General features: G+C 40.9%; 1 protein-coding gene across 1 annotated transcript in view; it reads right to left on the bottom strand.

Moving 5' to 3' along the window:
- LOC133608944 (neural-cadherin-like) overlaps positions 1–22169 on the bottom strand; it is a 143970-nt gene that overhangs the window by 38 nt on the left and 121763 nt on the right. The window contains exons 27-35 of the mRNA XM_061964599.2: positions 14410–14537; positions 13875–13998; positions 11851–12028; positions 8469–8635; positions 7128–7392; positions 4023–4206; positions 3585–3829; positions 1152–1306; positions 1–1023 (exon numbers count right to left, since the gene is read on the bottom strand). The exon at positions 1–1023 is cut by the window's left edge and continues 38 nt beyond it. Coding sequence (XP_061820583.2) covers positions 460–1023; positions 1152–1306; positions 3585–3829; positions 4023–4206; positions 7128–7392; positions 8469–8635; positions 11851–12028; positions 13875–13998; positions 14410–14537 — 2010 coding nt within the window. The 3' untranslated portion in view covers positions 1–459. The remainder of the gene's footprint in view (positions 1024–1151; positions 1307–3584; positions 3830–4022; positions 4207–7127; positions 7393–8468; positions 8636–11850; positions 12029–13874; positions 13999–14409; positions 14538–22169) is intronic.

The raw sequence follows: 22169 nt of genomic DNA on the forward strand, positions 1-22169 counted from the left end.
ATGTCTCCTTCATGTCTCTTATGTCTCATCTTGGTGAGAGACATCAGCTGCAGCACCAAGTGTGTCCACTGGGGGGGGGGGGGGGGTCACTTTATTAGGCACACTGGAAGCTCCAGATCTTTTTGCTTTTTCTTTGGCTTTTGTGCCTTTTCCTGTGCTGTGGACCCACGTGATGCTAGCCATAGAAGACATCTACATTTCAGTCTTTGCCCTCCCAGGTTTACACTTCTTTTTACACTTGAAACATCGATGGCAGCAATTGGAGATGAAGTGTTATTTACACAACGGTGGCTGGGCTGTGCCTGCGCACAAAACTTTTCACATTTAAGGACCCCGGGGCCCCCCCTCGTCCAGAGAGGCGCCCTAAAGCCTGAAGAAGGGGGGCGTATTTAGACTTGCTGTCTTCTGTTTTTCCCGCCTTGAATTGACCCGAAAGGGTCCACTGAGTCTGGATGGAGTTCAAAGGTCGCTGACCTCGGCCTGCTCGTACAGCGCCCTCAGATACTCGAAGCGTGGCCCCCAGTCCCCGAGCGTCTCCTCAGCCGCCCCCTGCCCGCCGCCCCCCGCGTCCAAACCCACCGAGCCGAAGGAGCTGAGGGAGCCGGCCGGGGAGCCGCCCCCCTCCGTGGAGAACACCTGCAGGGAGTCGAAGGGTCCGGTGTCCGGGTGCTGGTCGGCGTCACGGATGATCTCGCACAGGTAGCGGGCCAGGTCCTGGCTGGAGAAGGAGAGCGAGCGGCGTGCCGGCTGCGAGGGCAGCACCTGGCCCTGGGCGCTGCAGCGGGTGGGGGGAACGTCCCGGCGCGGGCCGATGGTCCCGCAAGCCGACGGGGGCATCGTGCCGCAGCCGGCGGTCCGGCTTAGCGAGTCCGGCGGTTGTGTCGAGGGGGGAGGGGGCGGAGCCTGGTGCAGCAGGTGGAGGGGCGGCGGAGGGTGGTGCAGCACCCTGGAGCGACGGTACTGTAGCGACTGGACCGGGCTGGGCTGGAGAGACTTCTGGAGCTCGGCCATGTCGTAGGCGTTCTGAACAGGAGGACAGCACACCTTACTACACTAGTAGTACTAATATTACTCCAGTACATGTAGTAGTACTAACATTTGTACAGTACATGTAGTAGTAGTACGCTAGTAGTAGTAATATTTGGACATACTTGGTCCTCCTCCCCACCGCCCTCCTCGTCGTAGTTGAGGACGTTCTCCCTGACGTCCTCCCAGCCCTGGTGACGTGCTGACAGGTGGTAGCCCCTCTCCTTCAGGCCCTTGGTGCTCCTCCAGCGGGAGTAGCAGAAGATGGCCAGCAGCAGGACTGCAAGCACCAACACACGCTCGTTACCATCGCTAGTTGCTAATCAAATCAATCAAATCCAGCCAGTAAGTCAACCACCACAGTCCCACAACACCCAGAGTCTTAAAGGACTCCCAAGACTGGTATGTGACCTCAGGGCCTGGCCCCAGACCCGTGTCCGGGTGAGGGGAAATCTGAGTCTTGGTTTTTTCGTGAAGGTCTTTGAGCGGCTCTTTGTCTGGTCCCTCACCTAGGACCTGGTCTTGGGAGACCTACCAGGGGACGTAGAAGTCCTGGACAACATAGCTCCCAGGACCATTGGGACACGCTAACTCTTCTAGAACCGGAAGGGGTCAGCTCAGGAAAGAAAAAAATACAATTCTAAATAAAATACAAACACAATACTCCCTTGTTTGCCTCTTTTGTCTGTCCTGTCTAGTTGTGTCTGTGTAACATGTTTATGTGTGCTAGTTGTGTCTGTGTAACATGTTTATGTGTGCTAGTTGTGTCTGTGTAACATGTTTATGTGTGCTAGTTGTGTCTGTGTAACATGTTTATGTGTGCTAGTTGTGTCTGTGTAACATGTTTATGTGTGCTAGTTGTGTCTGTGTAACATGTTTATGTGTGCTAGTTGTGTCTGTGTAACATGTTTATGTGTGCTAGTTGTTTCTGTGTAACATGTTTATGTGTGCTAGTTGTGTCTGTGTAACATGTTTATGTGTGCTAGTTGTGTCTGTGTAACATGTTTATGTGTGCTAGTCGTGTCTGTGTAACATGTTTATGTGTGCTAGTTGTTTCTGTGTAACATGTTTATGTGTGCTAGTTGTTTCTGTGTAACATGTTTATGTGTGCTTGTTGTTTCTGTGTAACATGTTTATGTGTGCTAGTTGTGTCTGTGTAACATGTTTATGTGTGCTAGTTGTTTCTGTGTAACATGTTTATGTGTGCTAGTTGTTTCTGTGTAACATGTTTATGTGTGCTAGTTGTGTCTGTGTAACATGTTTATGTGTGCTAGTTGTTTCTGTGTAACATGTTTATGTGTGCTAGTTGTTTCTGTGTAACATGTTTATGTGTGCTAGTTGTGTCTGTGTAACATGTTTATGTGTGCTAGTCGTTTCTGTGTAACATGTTTATGTGTGCTAGTTGTGTCTGTGTAACATGTTTATGTGTGCTAGTTGTTTCTGTGTAACATGTTTATGTGTGCTAGTTGTGTCTGTGTAACATGTTTATGTGTGCTAGTTGTGTCTGTGTAACATGTTTATGTGTGCTAGTTGTTTCTGTGTAACATGTTTATGTGTGCTAGTTGTTTCTGTGTAACATGTTTATGTGTGCTAGTTGTGTCTGTGTAACATGTTTATGTGTGCTAGTCGTTTCTGTGTAACATGTTTATGTGTGCTAGTTGTGTCTGTGTAACATGTTTATGTGTGCTAGTTGTTTCTGTGTAACATGTTTATGTGTGCTAGTTGTGTCTGTGTAACATGTTTATGTGTGCTAGTTGTGTCTGTGTAACATGTTTATGTGTGCTAGTTGTGTCTGTGTAACATGTTTATGTGTGCTAGTTGTGTCTGTGTAACATGTTTATGTGTGCTAGTTGTTTCTGTGTAACATGTTTATGTGTGCTAGTTGTTTCTGTGTAACATGTTTATGTGTGCTAGTTGTGTCTGTGTAACATGTTTATGTGTGCTAGTCGTTTCTGTGTAACATGTTTATGTGTGCTAGTTGTGTCTGTGTAACATGTTTATGTGTGCTAGTTGTTTCTGTGTAACATGTTTATGTGTGCTAGTTGTGTCTGTGTAACATGTTTATGTGTGCTAGTTGTGTCTGTGTAACATGTTTATGTGTGCTAGTTGTGTCTGTGTAACATGTTTATGTGTGCTAGTTGTGTCTGTGTAACATGTTTATGTGTGCTAGTTGTGTCTGTGTAACATGTTTATGTGTGCTAGTTGTGTCTGTGTAACATGTTTATGTGTGCTAGTTGTGTCTGTGTAACATGTTTATGTGTGCTAGTTGTGTCTGTGTAACATGTTTATGTGTGCTAGTCGTTTCTGTGTAACATGTTTATGTGTGCTAGTTGTGTCTGTGTAACATGTTTATGTGTGCTAGTTGTGTCTGTGTAACATGTTTATGTGTGCTAGTTGTTTCTGTGTAACATGTTTATGTGTGCTAGTCGTTTCTGTGTAACATGTTTAGTTAGTACTATATGATGTATATTTCTGAGTACATAATAATGTATATTAGTGAGTACTATATGATGTATATTAGTGAGTACTGTGGTAAAAGTACTAAGATGTGTACTCACCGACGGAGGCCAGGAAGCAGACGCAGATGGCAAAGAGCGAGCTGAAGCTGAGGCCGTCGTCATGGCGATAAACATCCAGCGTACTTTCACACAGACGACCTCCGTGACCTTCAGGGCAGCGGCAGGTGAACTTTGCGGACGACTGCGACACGCACACACCTCCGTGGCACGGCCGCCTGGCACACGGCGTGTACGCACACCACTTCCTGCTGCCGTTCACGCGCACCATGTGACCTGGCGGGCACCTGACACACACACACGCACACACACACACACACACACACACACACACACACACACACATATATCAAACGTTTTTATGTGTCCCTACTTGCACTCGTGCACCTGCCACAGGTCCTTTATGGATGTTTTATGGGTCCCTACCTGCACTCGTGCACCTGCCACAGGTCCTTTATAGATGTTTTTATGGGTCCCTACCTGCACTCGTGCACCTGCCACAGGTCCACGCAGGTAAAGGGGGGGCTGCATTGGTTCTTCTTGCAGGAGTCGGACCGACAACCCGCGGTGATGCCTTGCACGCTGACCAGGGACACGCCCTCCCGTGTCTGCTGGGGGTCCATGGGCAAGTGAAGACCGTTTAGACGCACGTCTCTCAGGCAGCCTGCACATCAAACATGTACACCACACCTTATCATGCTGCTCACTGCTCCCCTCACCTCCCAGGGGGTGATCAAGGGTGATGGGTCAAATGCAGAGAATCATTAAATGTGTGTGACAAACATTGCTACTTGAACTGGAAGTGTAACAATTAGTATAAGACAAACATGAATGTTTGTAGAAAGAAGTACATTAAAACATGAAGGATGATTGTGATGACATGTTTATTTATATTGGCTGTTCCAAGCGGCCCTCAGAGAGCAGCCATGAGTGTGTTGTGGCCCTCCATGAAAAACGCTCCGTTTTAAAAAGACCCCTTTTTAGGCCCCTCGACCTGCCGCTTCTCTTGTTGCCCCCCTGCCCTGCGTGGAGAGAGGTGATCATCCCTTGACATTTAGGGTTCAATGACCACATAAAATATGTGGAATAAAAAGTGTCAACGTGAAGTATGAAGGATAAAAAGTGTCAAAGTGAAATACAAGGAATACAAGGTGTGAAAGTGAAATATGAAGAATTAAAAAATGTCAAAGTGAAATATGAGAAATAAAAAATGTCAAAGTGAAGTATGAGGAATAAAAAGTGTCAAAGTGAAGTATGTGGAATAAAAAGTGTCAAAGTGAAATATGAGGAATAAAAAGTGTCAAATGAAATATGAGGAATAAAAAGTGTCTAAGTAAAGTATGTGGAATAAAAAGTGTCAAAGTGAAATACGAGGAATACAAAGCGTGAAAGTGAAATATGAGGAATAAAAGTGTCAAAGTGAAATTTGAGGAATACAAAGTGTCAAATGAAATATGAGGAATAAAAAGTGCCAAAATGAATAAAAAGTGTCAAAATGAAATATGAGGAATACAAAGTTTCAAAATGAAATATGAGGAATACAAAGTTTCAAAGTGAAATATGAGGAATACAAAGTTTCAAAGTGAAATGTGAGGAATACAAAGTGTCAAATGAAATATGAGGAATAAAAAGTGTCAAAGTAAAGTATGTGGAATAAAAAGTGTCAAAATGAAATATGAGGAATAAAAAGTGTAAAAGTGAAATATGAGGAATGAAAAGTGTCAAAGTGAAATATGAGGACTAAAAAGTGTAAAAGTGAAATATGAGGAATGAAAAGTGTCAAAGTGAAATATGAGGACTAAAAAGTGTAAAAGTGAAATATGAGGAATGAAAAGTGTCAAAGTGAAATATGAGGACTAAAAAGTGTAAAAGTGAAATATGAGGAATGAAAAGTGTCAAAGTGAAAATGAGGACTAAAAAGTGTCAAAATGAAATATTAAGAATAAAAAGTATCAAATTGGAGTATGTGGAATAAAAAGTGTCAAAATGAAATATTAGGAATAAAAAGTGTCAAAATGAAAAATGAGGAATAAAAAGTGTCAAATGAAATACGAGGAATAAAAAGTGTCAAATGAAATATTAGGAATAAAAAGTGTCAAAGTGAAAAATGAGGAATAAAAAGTGTCAAAGTGAAATACATGGGAAAAAGGTGTCAAAGTGAAATATGTGGAATAAGAAGTGTCAAAGTGAAATACGAGGAATACAAAGTGTCAAAGTGAAGTATGAGGAATAAAAAGTGTCAAAGTGAAGTATGTGGAATAAAAAGCGTCAAAGTGAAATATGAGGAACAAATAGGGTCAAAGTGAAGTATGAGGAATAAAAAGTGTCAAAGTGAAGTATGTGGAATAAAAACGTCAAAGTGAAATATGAGGAACAAAAAGGGTCAAAGTGAAGTATGAGGAATACAAAGTGTCATAGTGAAATATGAGGAATAAAAAGTGGCAAAGTGAAGTATGAGGAATAAAAAGTGTCAAAGTGAAATATGAGGAATAAAAAGTGTCAAAGTGAACTATGACGGGAAAAAAGTGTCAAAGTGAAATATGTGGAATAAAAACTGTCAAGGTGAAATACGAGGGATAACAAGAATCAAAGTGAAGTATGAGGAATAAAAAATGTCAAAGTGAAGTATGTGGAATAAAAAGTGTCAAAGTGAAATATGAGGAATAAAAAGTGTCAAAGTGAAGTATGAGGAATAATGAAAGGCAAAGTGAAGTATGTGGAATAAAAAGTGTCAAAGTGAGATATGAGGAATAAAAAGTGTCAAATGAAATATGAGGAATAAGAAGTGTCAAAGTGAAGTATGAAGAATAAAAAGTGTCAAAGTGAAATATGAGGAATAGAAAGTGTCAAAGTGAAGTATGTGGAATAAAAAGTGTCAAAGTGAAGTATGTGGAATAAAAGTGTCAAAGTGAAATATGAGGAATAAAAAGTGTCAAATGAAATATGAGGAATAAAAAGTGTCAAAGTGAAGTATGTGGAATAAAAAGTGTCAAAGTGAAATACGAGGAATACAAAGTGTGAAAGTAAAATATGAGGAATACAAAGTGTCAAAGTGAAGTATGAGGAATAAAACGTGTCAAAGTGAAGTATGAGGGAAAAAAAGTGTCAACGTGAAATATGTGGAATAAAAAGTGTGAAATTAAATATGAGGAATAAGAAGTGTCAAAGTGAAGTATGACCTATAAAAAGTGTCAAAGTGAAATATGAGGAATAAAAAGTGTCAAAGTGAAGTATGTGGAATGAAAAGTGTCAAAATGAAATACGAGGAATACAAAGTGTGAAAGTAAAATATGAGGAATAAAAAGTGCCAAAGTGAAGTATGTGGAATAAAAAGTGTCATAGTGAAGTATGTGGAATAAAAAGTGTCAAAGTGAAATATGAGGAATAAAAAGTGTCAAAGTGAGAGGAATAAAAAGTGTCAAAGTGAAATATGAGGAATAAAAAGTGTCAAATGAAATCTGAGGAATAAAAAGTGCCAAAGTGAAGTATGTGGAATAAAAAGTGTCAAAGTGAAGTATGTGGAATAAAAAGTGTCAAAGTGAAATATTGTAAAGAAAATGGCAAGATCAAAGAGTTTTTACTCGCCCTGGAAGCTTCTGTTGGACGAGGGCAGGAAGGTGTTGCCCACCATCACCAGCGTGGGGTCAATGACGATTTCCCGGCTCCGCCCCCGCGACCCCGTGACCTCCCTCGGCCCGCCGCCGCCATCCAGCCGCAAGGTCATCTCGTTGTCATGGCGATCCAGGGAGACCTGGTGCCATTCACCGTTGTCCAGGCGATACGTGGGCAGGGTGAGGTTGTAGTCGCCATCGCCCAGGTTGTAGAAGACGCTCAGGAGGCCCTGGAAGATCTGAGTGGAGGAAAAGTGCACAAATGTTTGTTTACCTTGGAAGAAGAAGAAGAAGAAGAAGAAGAAGAAGAAAAAGAAGAAGAAGAAGAATTGTTGTCATGGGATTGGTAATAAAAGTTAAAAATAGCCTCAGACTTTGTGGAGACAACAACAACTTTCATTTTTTTTCAGGAAAAAAACTTGTATTTTCAAGGTGTGGCTATGATATTACATTAGTATGTCACACTATACAGTACTTTATGAAGTATTAGTATCGTCAAGTATGTCACAGTAACAAAAAGGAGTACTCTATGAAGTACTAGTATTTACATTGGGACAGGTGAATACGTCCACAGTAGGAAGAAGGAGTACTCCATGAAGTATTAGTATAGTGACATACGTCACTGCAGTACTCTATGTAGTATTACTATAGTGACATACATCACTGCAGTACTCTATGTAGTATTAGTATAGTGACACACGTCACTGCAGTACTCTATGTAGTATTAGTATAGTGACATACGTCACTGCAGTACTCTATGTAGTATTAGTATAGTGACATATGTCACTGCAGTACTCTATGAAGTATTAGTATAGTGACACACGTCACTGCAGTACTCCATGAAGTATTAGTATAGTGACATACGTCACTGCAGTACTCTATGTAGTATTAGTATAGTGACATACGTCACTGCAGTACTCTATGTAGTATTAGTATAGTGACATACGTCACTGCAGTACTCTATGTAGTATTAGTATAGTGAACTATATCAATATAGTACTCTAGAAGTATTAATATAGTGAAATATGTCACTTTAGTACTCTATGAAGTATCAATAAAGTGAATTATGTCACAGTAACAAAAATGAGTACTCTATGAAGTATTAGTATGTACATTGGGACAGGTGAAATACGTCCACAGTAGGAAGGAGTATTTAAAGAAGTATTAGTATGTGAAATATGTCCACAGTAGGAAGGAGTATTTAATGAAGTATTAGTATGTGAAATACGTCCACAGTAGGAAGGAGTATTTAATGAAGTATTAGTATGTGAAATATGTCCACGGTAGGAAGAAGTAGTATTTAAAGAAGTATTACCTCCAGTGTCAAATACTCCATCTGCAGCCTGGCTGTGAGGCTGACCAGGGTGCTGCTATGTTTGCGGGTTCGAACCATGATCTGCACCGCTGTCCTGCGGGCCGGCAGAGGTGCAGCCAGCTGGTAGTGCACGTGTGCGTCTGCAGCCACAGAATATTCTGGAAGCTCTGCAGGAAAACAAAAACACAAAGTACATCTAAATACATGACATATATATATAAATACATGACATATAAATACATGACATATATATATATATATATATACATATATATATATATATATAAATAAATATATATATATATATATATATATATATATATATATATATATATATATATATATATATATATATATATATATATATGTGTGTGTGTGTGTGTGTGTGTGTGTATTTATGATATGTATTTATTGTTATTAATATTGTTATTTTTATTATTTTGTTGTTGTTATTTATTTTTAAATTAGTATTACTATTATCATTATTGTTGTTGTTATTATTTTGTTATTAATATCAATGTTATTATTATTACTATTGTTGTTGATATTATTATTAACTTTAATATTGTTTAAATGATTTGTATTATTATTTTTATTGTTGTTATTATTAATCTTATTATTATTATCATTATTATTGCTATCAATATTGTTATTATTCTCAGTATTATATTGTTGTTAATATTTCTATAATTATTGTTATGATTATTTTTATTAATATTGTTGTTATTTTTATTGTTATTATTATTTGTATTTTCATTATTGTTTTATTAATATTAATTGTAATTGTTTATTATTAATATTAATGTTAATATTATTATTGTTATTATTGTTAAAATTATGAATGTTATTATTATTATTATTATAGTTATTATTTTTTGTATTGTTATTATAATAGTTACTATTATTATAGTTGTTATTATGGTTAGTCTATGTATTGAAGATGGAGCAACTCACCCTCCTCACACACACATGCCCAGATGAACTACTCACCCTCCTCACACACACATGCCCAGATGGACTACTCACCCTCCTCACACACACATGCCCAGATGAACTACTCACCCTCCTCACACACACATGCCCAGATGAACTACTCACCCTCCTCACACACACATGCCCAGATGAACTACTCACCCTCCTCACACACACATGCCCAGATGAACTACTCACCCTCCTCACACACACATGCCCAGATGGACTACTCACCCTCCTCACACACACATGCCCAGATGAACTACTCACCCTCCTCACACACACATGCCCAGATGAACTACTCACCCTCCTCACACACACATGCCCAGATGAACTACTCACCCTCCTCACACACACATGCCCAGATGAACTACTCACCCTCCTCACACACACATGCCCAGATGAACTACTCACCCTCCTCACACACACATGCCCAGATGAACTACTCACCCTCCTCACACACACATGCCCAGATGAACAACTCACCCTCCTCACACACACATGCCCAGATGAACTACTCACCCTCCTCACACACACATGCCCAGATGAACTACTCACCCTCCTCACACACACATGCCCAGATGAACTACTCACCCTCCTCACACACACATGCCCAGATGAACTACTCACCCTCCTCACACACACATGCCCAGATGAACAACTCACCCCCCTCACACACACATGCCCAGATTAACTACTCACCCTCCTCACACACACATGCCTAGATGAACTACTCACCCTCCTCACACACATGCCCAGATGAACTACTCACCCTCCTCACACACATGCCCAGATGAACTACTCACCCTCCTCACACACATGCCCAGATGAACTACTCACCCTCCTCACACACACACATGCCCAGATGAACTACTCACCCTCCTCACACACACATGCCCAGATGAACTACTCACCCTCCTCACACACACATGCCCAGATGAACTACTCACCCTCCTCACACACACATGCCCAGATGAACTACTCACCCTCCTCACACACATGCCCAGATGAACAACTCACCCTCCTCACACACACATGCCCAGATGAACTACTCACCCTCCTCACACACACATGCCTAGATGAACTACTCACCCTCCTCACACACATGCCCAGATGAACTACTCACCCTCCTCACACACACACATGCCCAGATGAACTACTCACCCTCCTCACACACACATGCCCAGATGAACTACTCACCCTCCTCACACACACATGCCCAGATGAACTACTCACCCTCCTCACACACATGCCCAGATGAACAACTCACCCTCCTCACACACACATGCCCAGATGAACAACTCACCCTCCTCACACACACATGCCCAGATGAACTACTCACCCTCCTCACACACACATGCCCAGATGAACTACTCACCCTCCTCACACACACATGCCCAGATGAACTACTCACCCTCCTCACACACACATGCCCAGATGAACTACTCACCCTCCTCACACACACATGCCCAGATGAACTACTCACCCTCCTCACACACACATGCCCAGATGAACTACTCACCCTCCTCACACACACATGCCCAGATGAACAACTCACCCTCCTCACACACATGCCCAGATGAACTACTCACCCTCCTCACACACACATGCCCAGATGAACTACTCACCCTCCTCACACACACATGCCCAGATGAACAACTCACCCCCCTCACACACACATGCCCAGATGAACTACTCACCCTCCTCACACACACATGCCTAGATGAACTACTCACCCTCCTCACACACATGCCCAGATGAACTACTCACCCTCCTCACACACATGCCCAGATGAACTACTCACCCTCCTCACACACATGCCCAGATGAACTACTCACCCTCCTCACACACACACATGCCCAGATGAACTACTCACCCTCCTCACACACACATGCCCAGATGAACTACTCACCCTCCTCACACACACATGCCCAGATGAACTACTCACCCTCCTCACACACACATGCCCAGATGAACTACTCACCCTCCTCACACACACATGCCCAGATGAACTACTCACCCTCCTCACACACACATGCCCAGATGAACTACTCACCCTCCTCACACACATGCCCAGATGAACAACTCACCCTCCTCACACACACATGCCCAGATGAACTACTCACCCTCCTCACACACACATGCCTAGATGAACTACTCACCCTCCTCACACACATGCCCAGATGAACTACTCACCCTCCTCACACACACATGCCCAGATGAACTACTCACCCTCCTCACACACACATGCCCAGATGAACTACTCACCCTCCTCACACACACATGCCCAGATGAACTACTCACCCTCCTCACACACATGCCCAGATGAACTACTCACCCTCCTCACACACACATGCCCAGATGAACTACTCACCCTCCTCACACACACATGCCTAGATGAACTACTCACCCTCCTCACACACATGCCCAGAGTAGCCGGGCACACACTGGCAGCTGAAGGAGCCCTGGTCGCCATGGCAACGTCCCCCCCGCCCACATGGAGGAGGAGCCATGTTGCTGCAGCTGCTGTCACTCACGCACCCACCTGAACTTGACCTTTGCTCTGCTGGGGAACTCAGGTCATACATCTGACCCCGGGGGAGGGGAGGATGTAGGAGGTGAGGATGTAAGATGTAGGAGGTGAGGATGTAGGATGTAGGAGGTGAGGATGTAGGATGTAGGAGGTGAGGATGTAGGATGTAGGAGGTGAGGATGTAGGATGTGAGGATGTAGGATGTAGGATGTAGGATGTAGGAGGTGAGGATGTAGGATGTAGGATGTAGGAGGTGAGGATGTAGGATGTAGGATGTAGGATGTAGGATGTGAGGATGTAGGATGTAGGATGTAGGAGGTGAGGATGTAGGATGTAGGATGTAGGATGTAGGATGTAGGATGTGAGGATGTAGGATGTAGGATGTAGGAGGTGAGGATGTAGGATGTAGGATGTGAGGATGTAGGATGTAGTATGTAGGGTGTAGGATGTAGGATGTAGCAGGTGAGGATGTAGGAGGTGAGGATGTAGGATGTGAGGATGTAGGATGTAGGATGTGAGGATGTAGGATGTAGGATGTGAGGATGTAGGATGTAGGATGTAGGTGGCGAGGATGTAGGATGTGAGGATGTAGGATGTAGGATGTAGGAGGTGAGGATGTAGGATGTAGGATGTGAGGATGTAGGATGTAGGATGTAGGGTGTAGGATGTAGGATGTAGCAGGTGAGGATGTATGATGTAGGATGTAGGGTGTAGGATGTAGGATGTAGGAGGTGAGGATGTAGGATGTGAGGATGTAGGATGTAGGATGTAGGAGGTGAGGATGTAGGATGTGAGGATGTAGGATGTAGGATGTGAGGATGTAGGATGTAGGATGTAGGTGGTGAGGATGTAGGATGTGAGGATGTAGGATGTAGAATGTAGGAGGTGAGGATGTAGGATGTGAGGATGTAGGATGTAGGATGTAGGATGTAGGATGTAGGATGAAGGAGGTGAGGATGTAGGATGTAGGATGTAGGATGTGAGGATGTAAGATGTAGGAGGTGAGGATATAGGATGTAGGATGTAGGATGTAGGATGTAGGATGTAGGATGTAGGAGGTGAGGATGTAGGATGTAGGATGTAGGATGTAGGAGGTGAGGATGTAGGATGTAGGAGGTGAGGATGTAGGATGTAGGATGTAGGATGTAGGAGGTGAGGATGTAGGATGTAGGAGGTGAGGATGTAGGATGTAGGATGTAGGAGGTGAAGTCAGCAAATGAAAGTACAACATTAGCATCATATTTATAACATGTTAGCATACAATGCTAACGGTGTTTTCTTCTTCTAACTGTTCAAAAAGATGTCATGTCAGCATTCCAGTGATAGAACTCTTCTTCCTGACACTCGTCGCCATGGTAACACAGACTGAGATGTTTATAAAACAATGTTGCCTTCCTTTAAACTAACTCCAAACTTGTTATCTTTTCAACTCAACCAAACAAACTCAACTAAGATACGATAAAACAAGATTAGCTAAATTACACTCAAATAAAATAAGCTGAGATCAAATAAACTAACCCTAAACTAAAATAAGCTAAGTTCAACTATGCTGAACTAAACTAAATGTAACTAAACTGAATTCAACTAAAATATATCAAATAATATTATATACTAAGATAAGATAAGATAAGATAAGATAAGCTATACTAAATGAAGCTACAGTTAGCTAAGATAACATAAACTAAGACAAGATAAGCTAAACTCAAGTAAAGTAAACCAAAGTTGGGCAAGACCAAAGATCTGTGTAAGAAGTGCAGGACAAGACTGGAATGTACCACAACACCTGAAGGCAACACCTCCTGTGTGTGTGTGTGGGTGTGTGTGTGTGTGTGTGTGTGTGTGTGTGTGTGTGTGTGTGTGTGTGCGTGTGTGTGTGTGTGTGTGTGTGTGTGTGTGTGTACCTTGCTGTCCACAATGAGGTCACGTACACATCCAGTGAAATGTTTGTGTTGCAGTTGAGGATAGAGGTAAGGAATGTCCTCGTTGACGCCTCCTAACTGTAACACTGGACTACTGGTCACATGACTGCAGGAACATGAAGATGACATCATTATATTCTTCATTCATGACTACTGGTCACATGACTGCAGGAACATGAAGATGACATCATTATATTCTTCATTCATGACTACTGGTCACATGACTGCAGGAACATGAAGATGACATCATTATATTCTTCATTCATGACTACTGCTCACATGACTGCAGGAACATGAATATGACATCATTATATTCTTCATTCATGACTACTGGTCACATGACTGCAGGAACATGAATATGTCATCATTATATTCTTCATTCATGACTACTGGTCACATGACTGCAGGAACATGAATATGACATCAATGAGGAATACATCATCAATATGTTCATGAAGTGACATCACAATGACAACATTTGTTCATTAACAACAGAGCAGTGGTGCATGCTGGGTACCTGTCAGTGTTGGGGGAGGAGCCTATCACCTCACATGACGAATAGTCCTCTGTGGTCAGCCAGCTGCCAAGACCCTCCGTCTCCATGACGACGGCCCCCGCACAACGATCCAATGTCAAACGCACTTCCTGAACACACAACATCAACACAACACCCATCATCATTACACAACACAACATCAAAACAACATCACTACACAACACACAAACACACACACACACACACACACACCATCAATACAACACACAACATCAACAGCCCTAAGCCTGATTTCAATTAATTGAAACATGGTGAAAATGTCATTTGTCCTCACTCCCTAGATGGAGACTTGATTCTTCAATATAATCAATAAGTTGAAACATGGTGAAACATGTCATTTGTCCTCGCTCCCTAGATGGAGACTTGATTCTTCAATATAATCAATAAGTTGAAACATGGTGAAACATGTCATTTGTCCTCGCTCCCTAGATGGAGACATGATTCTTCAATATAATCAATAAGTTGAAAGATAGTGAAAATGTCATTTGTCCTCGCTCCCTAGATGGAGACTTGATTCTTCAATATAATCAATAAGTTGAAACATGGTGAAACATGTCATTTGTCCTCGCTCCCTAGATGGAGACTTGATTCTTCAATATAATCAATAAGTTGAAACATGGTGAAACATGTCATTTGTCCTCGCTCCCTAGATGGAGACATGATTCTTCAATATAATCAATAAGTTGAAAGATAGTGAAAATGTCATTTGTCCTCGCTCCCTAGATGGAGACTTGATTCTTCAATATAATCAATAAGTTGAAACATGGTGAAACATGTCATTTGTCCTCGCTCCCTAGATGGAGACTTGATTCTTCAATATAATCAATAAGTTGAAAGATAGTGAAAATGTCATTTGTCCTCGCTCCCTAGATGAAAACTTGATTCTTCAATCTAATCAATAAGTTGAAACATGGTGAAACATGTCATTTGTCCTCGCTCCCTAGATGGAGACTTGATTCTTCAATATAATCAATAAGTTGAAAGATAGTGAAAATGTCATTTGTCCTCGCTCCCTAGATGGAGACTTGATTCTTCAATCTAATCAATAAGTTGAAACATGGTGAAACATGTCATTTGTCCACGCTCCCTAGATAGAGACATGATTCTTCAATATAATAATAAGTTGAAACATGGTGAAAAAAGTCATTTGTCCTCGCTCCCTAGATGGAGACTTGATTCTTCAATATAATCAATAAGTTGAAAGATAGTGAAAATGTCATTTGTCCTCGCTCCCTAGATGGAGACTTGGTTCTTCAATCTAATCAATAAGTTGAAACATGGTGAAACATGTCATTTGTCCACGCTCCCTAGATAGAGACATGATTCTTCAATATAATAATAAGTTGAAACATTGTGAAAAAAGTCATTTATCCTCGCTCCCTAGATGGAGACTTGATTCTTCAATATAATCAATAAGTTGAAAGATAGTGAAAATGTCATTTGTCCTCGCTCCCTGGATGGAGACTTGATTCTTCAATATAATCAATAAGTTGAAACATGGTGAAAATGTCATTTGTCCTCGCTCCCTAGATGGAGACTTGATTCTTCAATATAATCAATAAGTTGAAACATGGTGAAAAATGTCATTTGTCCTCGCTCCCTAGATGAAAACTTGATTCTTCAATCTAATCAATAAGTTGAAACATGGTGAAACATGTCATTTGTCCTCGCTCCCTAGATGAAAACTTGATTCTTCAATCTAATCAATAAGTTGAAACATGGTGAAACATGTCATTTGTCCTCGCTCCCTAGATGGAGACTTGATTCTTCAATATAATCAATAAGTTGAAAGATAGTGAAAATGTCATTTGTCCTCGCTCCCTAGATGGAGACTTGATTCTTCAATCTAATCAATAAGTTGAAACATGGTGAAACATGTCATTTGTCCACGCTCCCTAGATAGAGACTTGATTCTTCAATATAATCAATAAGTTGAAACATGGTAAAAAAAATGTCATTTGTCCTCGCTCCCCAGATAGAGACTTGATTCTTCAATATAATCAATAAGTTGAAACATGGTGAAACATGTCATTTGTCCTCGCTCCCTAGATGGAGACTTGATTCTTCAATATAATCAATAAGTTGAAACATGGTGAAACATGTCATTTGTCCTCGCTCCCTAGATGGAGACTTGATTCTTCAATATAATCAATAAGTTGAAACATGGTGAAACATGTCATTTGTCCTCGCTCCCTAGATGGAGACTTGATTCTTCAGTATAATCAATAAGTTGAAACATGGTGAAACATGTCATTTGTCCTCGCTCCCTAGATGGAGACTTGATTCTTCAATATAATCAATAAGTTGAAACATGTCATTTGTCCTCGCTCCCTAGATGGAGACTTGATTCTTCAATATAATCAATAAGTTGAAAGATGGTGAAACATGTCATTTGTCCTCGCTCCCTAGATGGAGACTTGATTCTTCAATATAATCAATAAGTTGAAACATGGTGAAACATGTCATTTGTCCTCGCTCCCTAGATGGAGACTTGATTCTTCAATATAATCAATAAGTTGAAACATGGTGAAACATGTCATTTGTCCTCGCTCCCTAGATGGAGACTTGATTCTTCAGTATAATCAATAAGTTGAAACATGGTGAAACATGTCATTTGTCCTCGCTCCCTAGACGGAGACTTGATTCTTCAATATAATCAATAAGTTGAAACATGGTGAAACATGTCATTTGTCCTCGCTCCCTAGATGGAGACTTGATTCTTCAATATAATCAATAAGTTGAAACATGTCATTTGTCCTCGCTCCCTAGATGGAGACTTGATTCTTCAATATAATCAATAAGTTGAAACATGGTGAAACATGTCATTTGTCCTCGCTCCCTAGATGGAGACTTGATTCTTCAATATAATCAATAAGTTGAAACATGGTGAAACATGTCATTTGTCCTCGCTCCCTAGATGGAGACTTGATTCTTCAATATAATCAATAAGTTGAAACATGGTGAAACATGTCATTTGTCCTCGCTCCCTAGATGGAGACTTGATTCTTCAATATAATCAATAAGTTGAAACATGGTGAAACATGTCATTTGTCCTCGCTCCCTAGATGGAGACTTGATTCTTCAGTATAATCAATAAGTTGAAACATGGTGAAACATGTCATTTGTCCTCGCTCCCTAGATGGAGACTTGATTCTTCAATATAATCAATAAGTTGAAACATGTCATTTGTCCTCGCTCCCTAGATGGAGACTTGATTCTTCAATATAATCAATAAGTTGAAAGATGGTGAAACATGTCATTTGTCCTCGCTCCCTAGATGGAGACTTGATTCTTCAATATAATCAATAAGTTGAAACATGGTGAAACATGTCATTTGTCCTCGCTCCCTAGATGGAGACTTGATTCTTCAATATAATCAATAAGTTGAAACATGGTGAAACATGTCATTTGTCCTCGCTCCCTAGATGGAGACTTGATTCTTCAGTATAATCAATAAGTTGAAACATGGTGAAACATGTCATTTGTCCTCGCTCCCTAGACGGAGACTTGATTCTTCAATATAATCAATAAGTTGAAACATGGTGAAACATGTCATTTGTCCTCGCTCCCTAGATGGAGACTTGATTCTTCAATATAATCAATAAGTTGAAACATGTCATTTGTCCTCGCTCCCTAGATGGAGACTTGATTCTTCAATATAATCAATAAGTTGAAACATGGTGAAACATGTCATTTGTCCTCGCTCCCTAGATGGAGACTTGATTCTTCAATATAATCAATAAGTTGAAACATGGTGAAACATGTCATTTGTCCTCGCTCCCTAGATGGAGACTTGATTCTTCAATATAATCAATAAGTTGAAACATTGTGAAACATGTCATTTGTCCTCGCTCCCTAGATGGAGACTTGATTATTCAATATAATCAATAAGTTGAAACATGTCATTTGTCCTCGCTCCCTAGATGGAGACTTTTCTTTAAAAATATAGCGGCATCTTTATACAGCCTCTAACATGTCTTATTAATATTTCCATTAAAAGTGGTCAATTCCCAGATGGATGGAGAACTGCACAAGTAAACCCACTTTTAAAATGTGGTGATGCTGTAATGACATCTAACTATAGACCTATCAGTAATGTGTATCAGTGTAATGACATCTAACTATAGACCTATCAGTAATGTGTATCAGTGTAATGACATCTAACTATAGACCTATCAGTAATGTGTATCAGTGTAATGACATCTAACTATAGACCTATCAGCCTTCTTCCAGTTGTCTCTAAAGTCCTGGAGAAGATTGTTTGAGAACAACTAATGCACCGCCTTGAGACAAACCACTATTTGACTCTCCTGCAATTGGGATTCAGACGTAACCATTCTACAATATTAAACAATATTTGTTTTTCAACTGAAAAGATCAAACATTCTCTTGACAAAGGACATGTGGTCGGTGCAGTATTTCTAGAATTAAAAAAAGCATTTGATACAGTCAATCATGACATTAATTTCAAAACTAACTCAATTAAATGTATCCAAACAGTCATCGTCCTGTTTTGAGTCCTATCTAAAGGGCCGTGAACAATGTGTCACCATTAATAATGTCAGATCTTCCTTCCGCAAAATAGAAACAGGGACACCTCAGGCTAGTGTCTTGGGGCCGATACTATTCAGCCTATACATCAATGACCTAGCAGATGTATGCACAGATATAGATCTACAGATGACACAGTGGTATAAGACCTGTACTCTAGTTGCTGAGAAGTCCAATGCTCAATTAGACAAAATAGCATCTTGGCTGGCATCATCCTGTTCAACCCTAAACACTAAAAAGACTAACTCTGTCTGCTTCTCCATAAAAAAAGCTACCTCAAACAAACCTGAATATACAAATGAATGAGGAGCTCATTGAACCTGAAGTCAAATATGTGGGCATAATCATAGACTATCAGCTGAATTTTAAAAGTCACATTAAGAAAATGTGTAAAACCCTGAAGGCAAACCTAGGCTGTTTTAAGATTATAAGACACTGCTTAACTCTTAGCTGTGCTTTTACTTTTATCAATGCAATGATTCTTGCACACATATCTTATAGTTTAACTACATGGTCCCAGATATATCTTATGGCTTAACTACATGGTCCCAGATATCTTATGGCTTAACTACATGGTCCCAGATATCTTATGGCTTAACTACCGTATTTTCCGCACCATTAGCCGCACCTAAAAACCACAAATTTACTCAAAAGCTGACAGTGCGGCTTTTAACCCGGTGCGCTTTATATATGGATTAATATTAAGATTAATTTTCATAAAGTTTCGATCTCGCAACTTAGGTAAACAGCCGCCATCTTTTTTCCCGGTAGAACAGGAAGCGCTTCTTCTTCTACGCAAGCAACCGCCAAGGTAAGCACCCGCCCCCATAGAACAGGAAGCGCTTCTTCTTCTACTGTAAGCAACCACCCGCCCCCGGAAGAAGAAGAAAAAACGCGCGGATATCACCGTACGTTTCATTTCCTGTTTACATCTGTAAAGACCACAAAATGGCTCCTACTAAGCGACAAGGATCCGGTTCATGAAAAGACGCAATCTCTCCATCCGCACACGGATTACTACCGTATTTCACAGCAACTGATATTCCTGTGAACCGCACTGTGGATACAACGGGAGCACGTACGGTGAATATTCGCACCACAGGGAATGAGAAGTCATCCTTCACTGTGGTTCTAGCTTGCCATGCTAATGGCCAGAAACTTCCACCCATGGTGATATTCAAAAGGAAGACCTTGCCAAAAGAGACCTTTCCAGCCGGCGTCATCATAAAAGCTAACTCGAAGGGATGGATGAAGAAAAGATGAGCGAGTGGTTAAGGGAAGTTTAAGTTTACGCGAAGAGGCCGGGTGGCTTTTTTCACGCAGCTCTGTCCATGTTGATATACGTATGTTTGTGATTGCACATTTGCGTACATTTTGGGAGTGAACAGAGTTGTTAGAACGCTGGTTTTTAATATATTATTAAAGTTTGACTGACCTATCTGACTGTTTTTTTGACATTCCTTTAGCGCAGTTAGATGCGGCTTATAACACGGGGCGGCTTATAGGTGGACAAAGTTTTGAAATATGCCGTTCATTGAAGGCGCGGCTTTTAACCCAGGGCGCCTTATGATGCGGAAAATACGGTACATGGTCCCAGATATATCTTATGGCTTAACTACATGGTCCCAGATATCTTATGGCTTAACTACATGGTCCCAGATATCTTATGGCTTAACTACATGGTCCCAGATATCTTATGGCTTAACTACATGGTCCCAGATATCTTATGGCTTAACTACATGGTCCCAGATATCTTATGGCTTAACTACATGGTCCCAGATATCTTACGGCTTAACTACATGGTCCCAGATATCTTATGGCTTAACTACATGGTCCCAGATATCTTATGTCTTAACTACATGGTCCCAGATATCTTATGTCTTAACTACATGGTCCCAGATATCTTATGGCTTAACTACATGGTCCCAGATATCTTATGGCTTAACTACATGGTCCCAGATATATCTTATGGCTTAACTACATGGTCCCAGATATCTTATGGCTTAACTACATGGTCCCAGATATCTTATGTCTTAACTACATGGTCCCAGATATCTTATGTCTTAACTACATGGTCCCAGATATCTTATGTCTTAACTACATGGTCCCAGATATCTTATGGCTTAACCACATGGTCCCAGATATCTTATGGCTTAACTACATGGTCCCAGATATCTTATGGCTTAACCACATGGTCCCAGATATCTTATGGCTTAACTACATGGTCCCAGATATCTTATGGCTTAACTACATGGTCCCAGATATCTTATGGCTTAACCACATGGTCCCAGATATCTTATGGCTTAACTACATGGTCCCAGATATCTTATGGCTTAACTACATGGTCCCAGATATCTTATGGCTTAACTACATGGTCCCAGATATCTTATGTCTTAACTACATGGTCCTAGGCACACCAGTCATCAATCAAGACCAATATATTCTCCTATTATTAATTTCTAATCTATGGTGTGCCAAAGTCACTTTGGTCACTTAAAATGTTAAAACTGATTGTGTGTCAAAGTCATGTGGTCACTACAGGGTTAAATGAATGATGCAGCACGTTATTCACAAGTTAGCCAGTAGAGGTCGCATGCACCTTTCTCATTCCTAGCATTCCTTCACTGAACGTCCCAGTGAAGGCACGAGTCACATCGTTGTGTTGCAAAGACAAAGTTTATACGTTGAAATACTTGTCACTTCTCAAAGCGAGTGTTGGAAAAGCAGCATAAGATAGTCTGGTCCCAGTGGGAGTTGGATTGCTGTGCTTTGTGCTGCTGAGAACTCCAATTGGTTTTTTGTATGATCCTGAAGTCTGGTTCCAAGCTGGACTGGAGTTATGATGGCGAGCCAGTCCCAGTAAGTGAGAGTCTGAGGAGAGGGAGCGTTTGGATGTGGTGTGGCCAGCTGCATGGGTCTCCACACTCTGCAGTGACCTAGAACTCAACTGATCCACCATCAGAGTCGCAAGTCTCGAACCAAATCAGTATGGAATAACGGATTACAATAGAACTAAGGATTCCCAACCAAGGAATATAGACAGTGTTCAATTCATTACTACCCGGGTACAATTCATTTTTTGAAAGGACAATTTAAAAAGGACATTTCTTCTATTTTGCTACTTTTGACATTTTTAACAGAGCTCTATTTTTATTTTATTTTAAAAAGCA

The sequence above is a fragment of the Nerophis lumbriciformis genome, linkage group LG06, assembly GCF_033978685.3.
Source record: "Nerophis lumbriciformis linkage group LG06, RoL_Nlum_v2.1, whole genome shotgun sequence".
Taxonomy (NCBI): Eukaryota; Metazoa; Chordata; class Actinopteri; order Syngnathiformes; family Syngnathidae; genus Nerophis; species Nerophis lumbriciformis.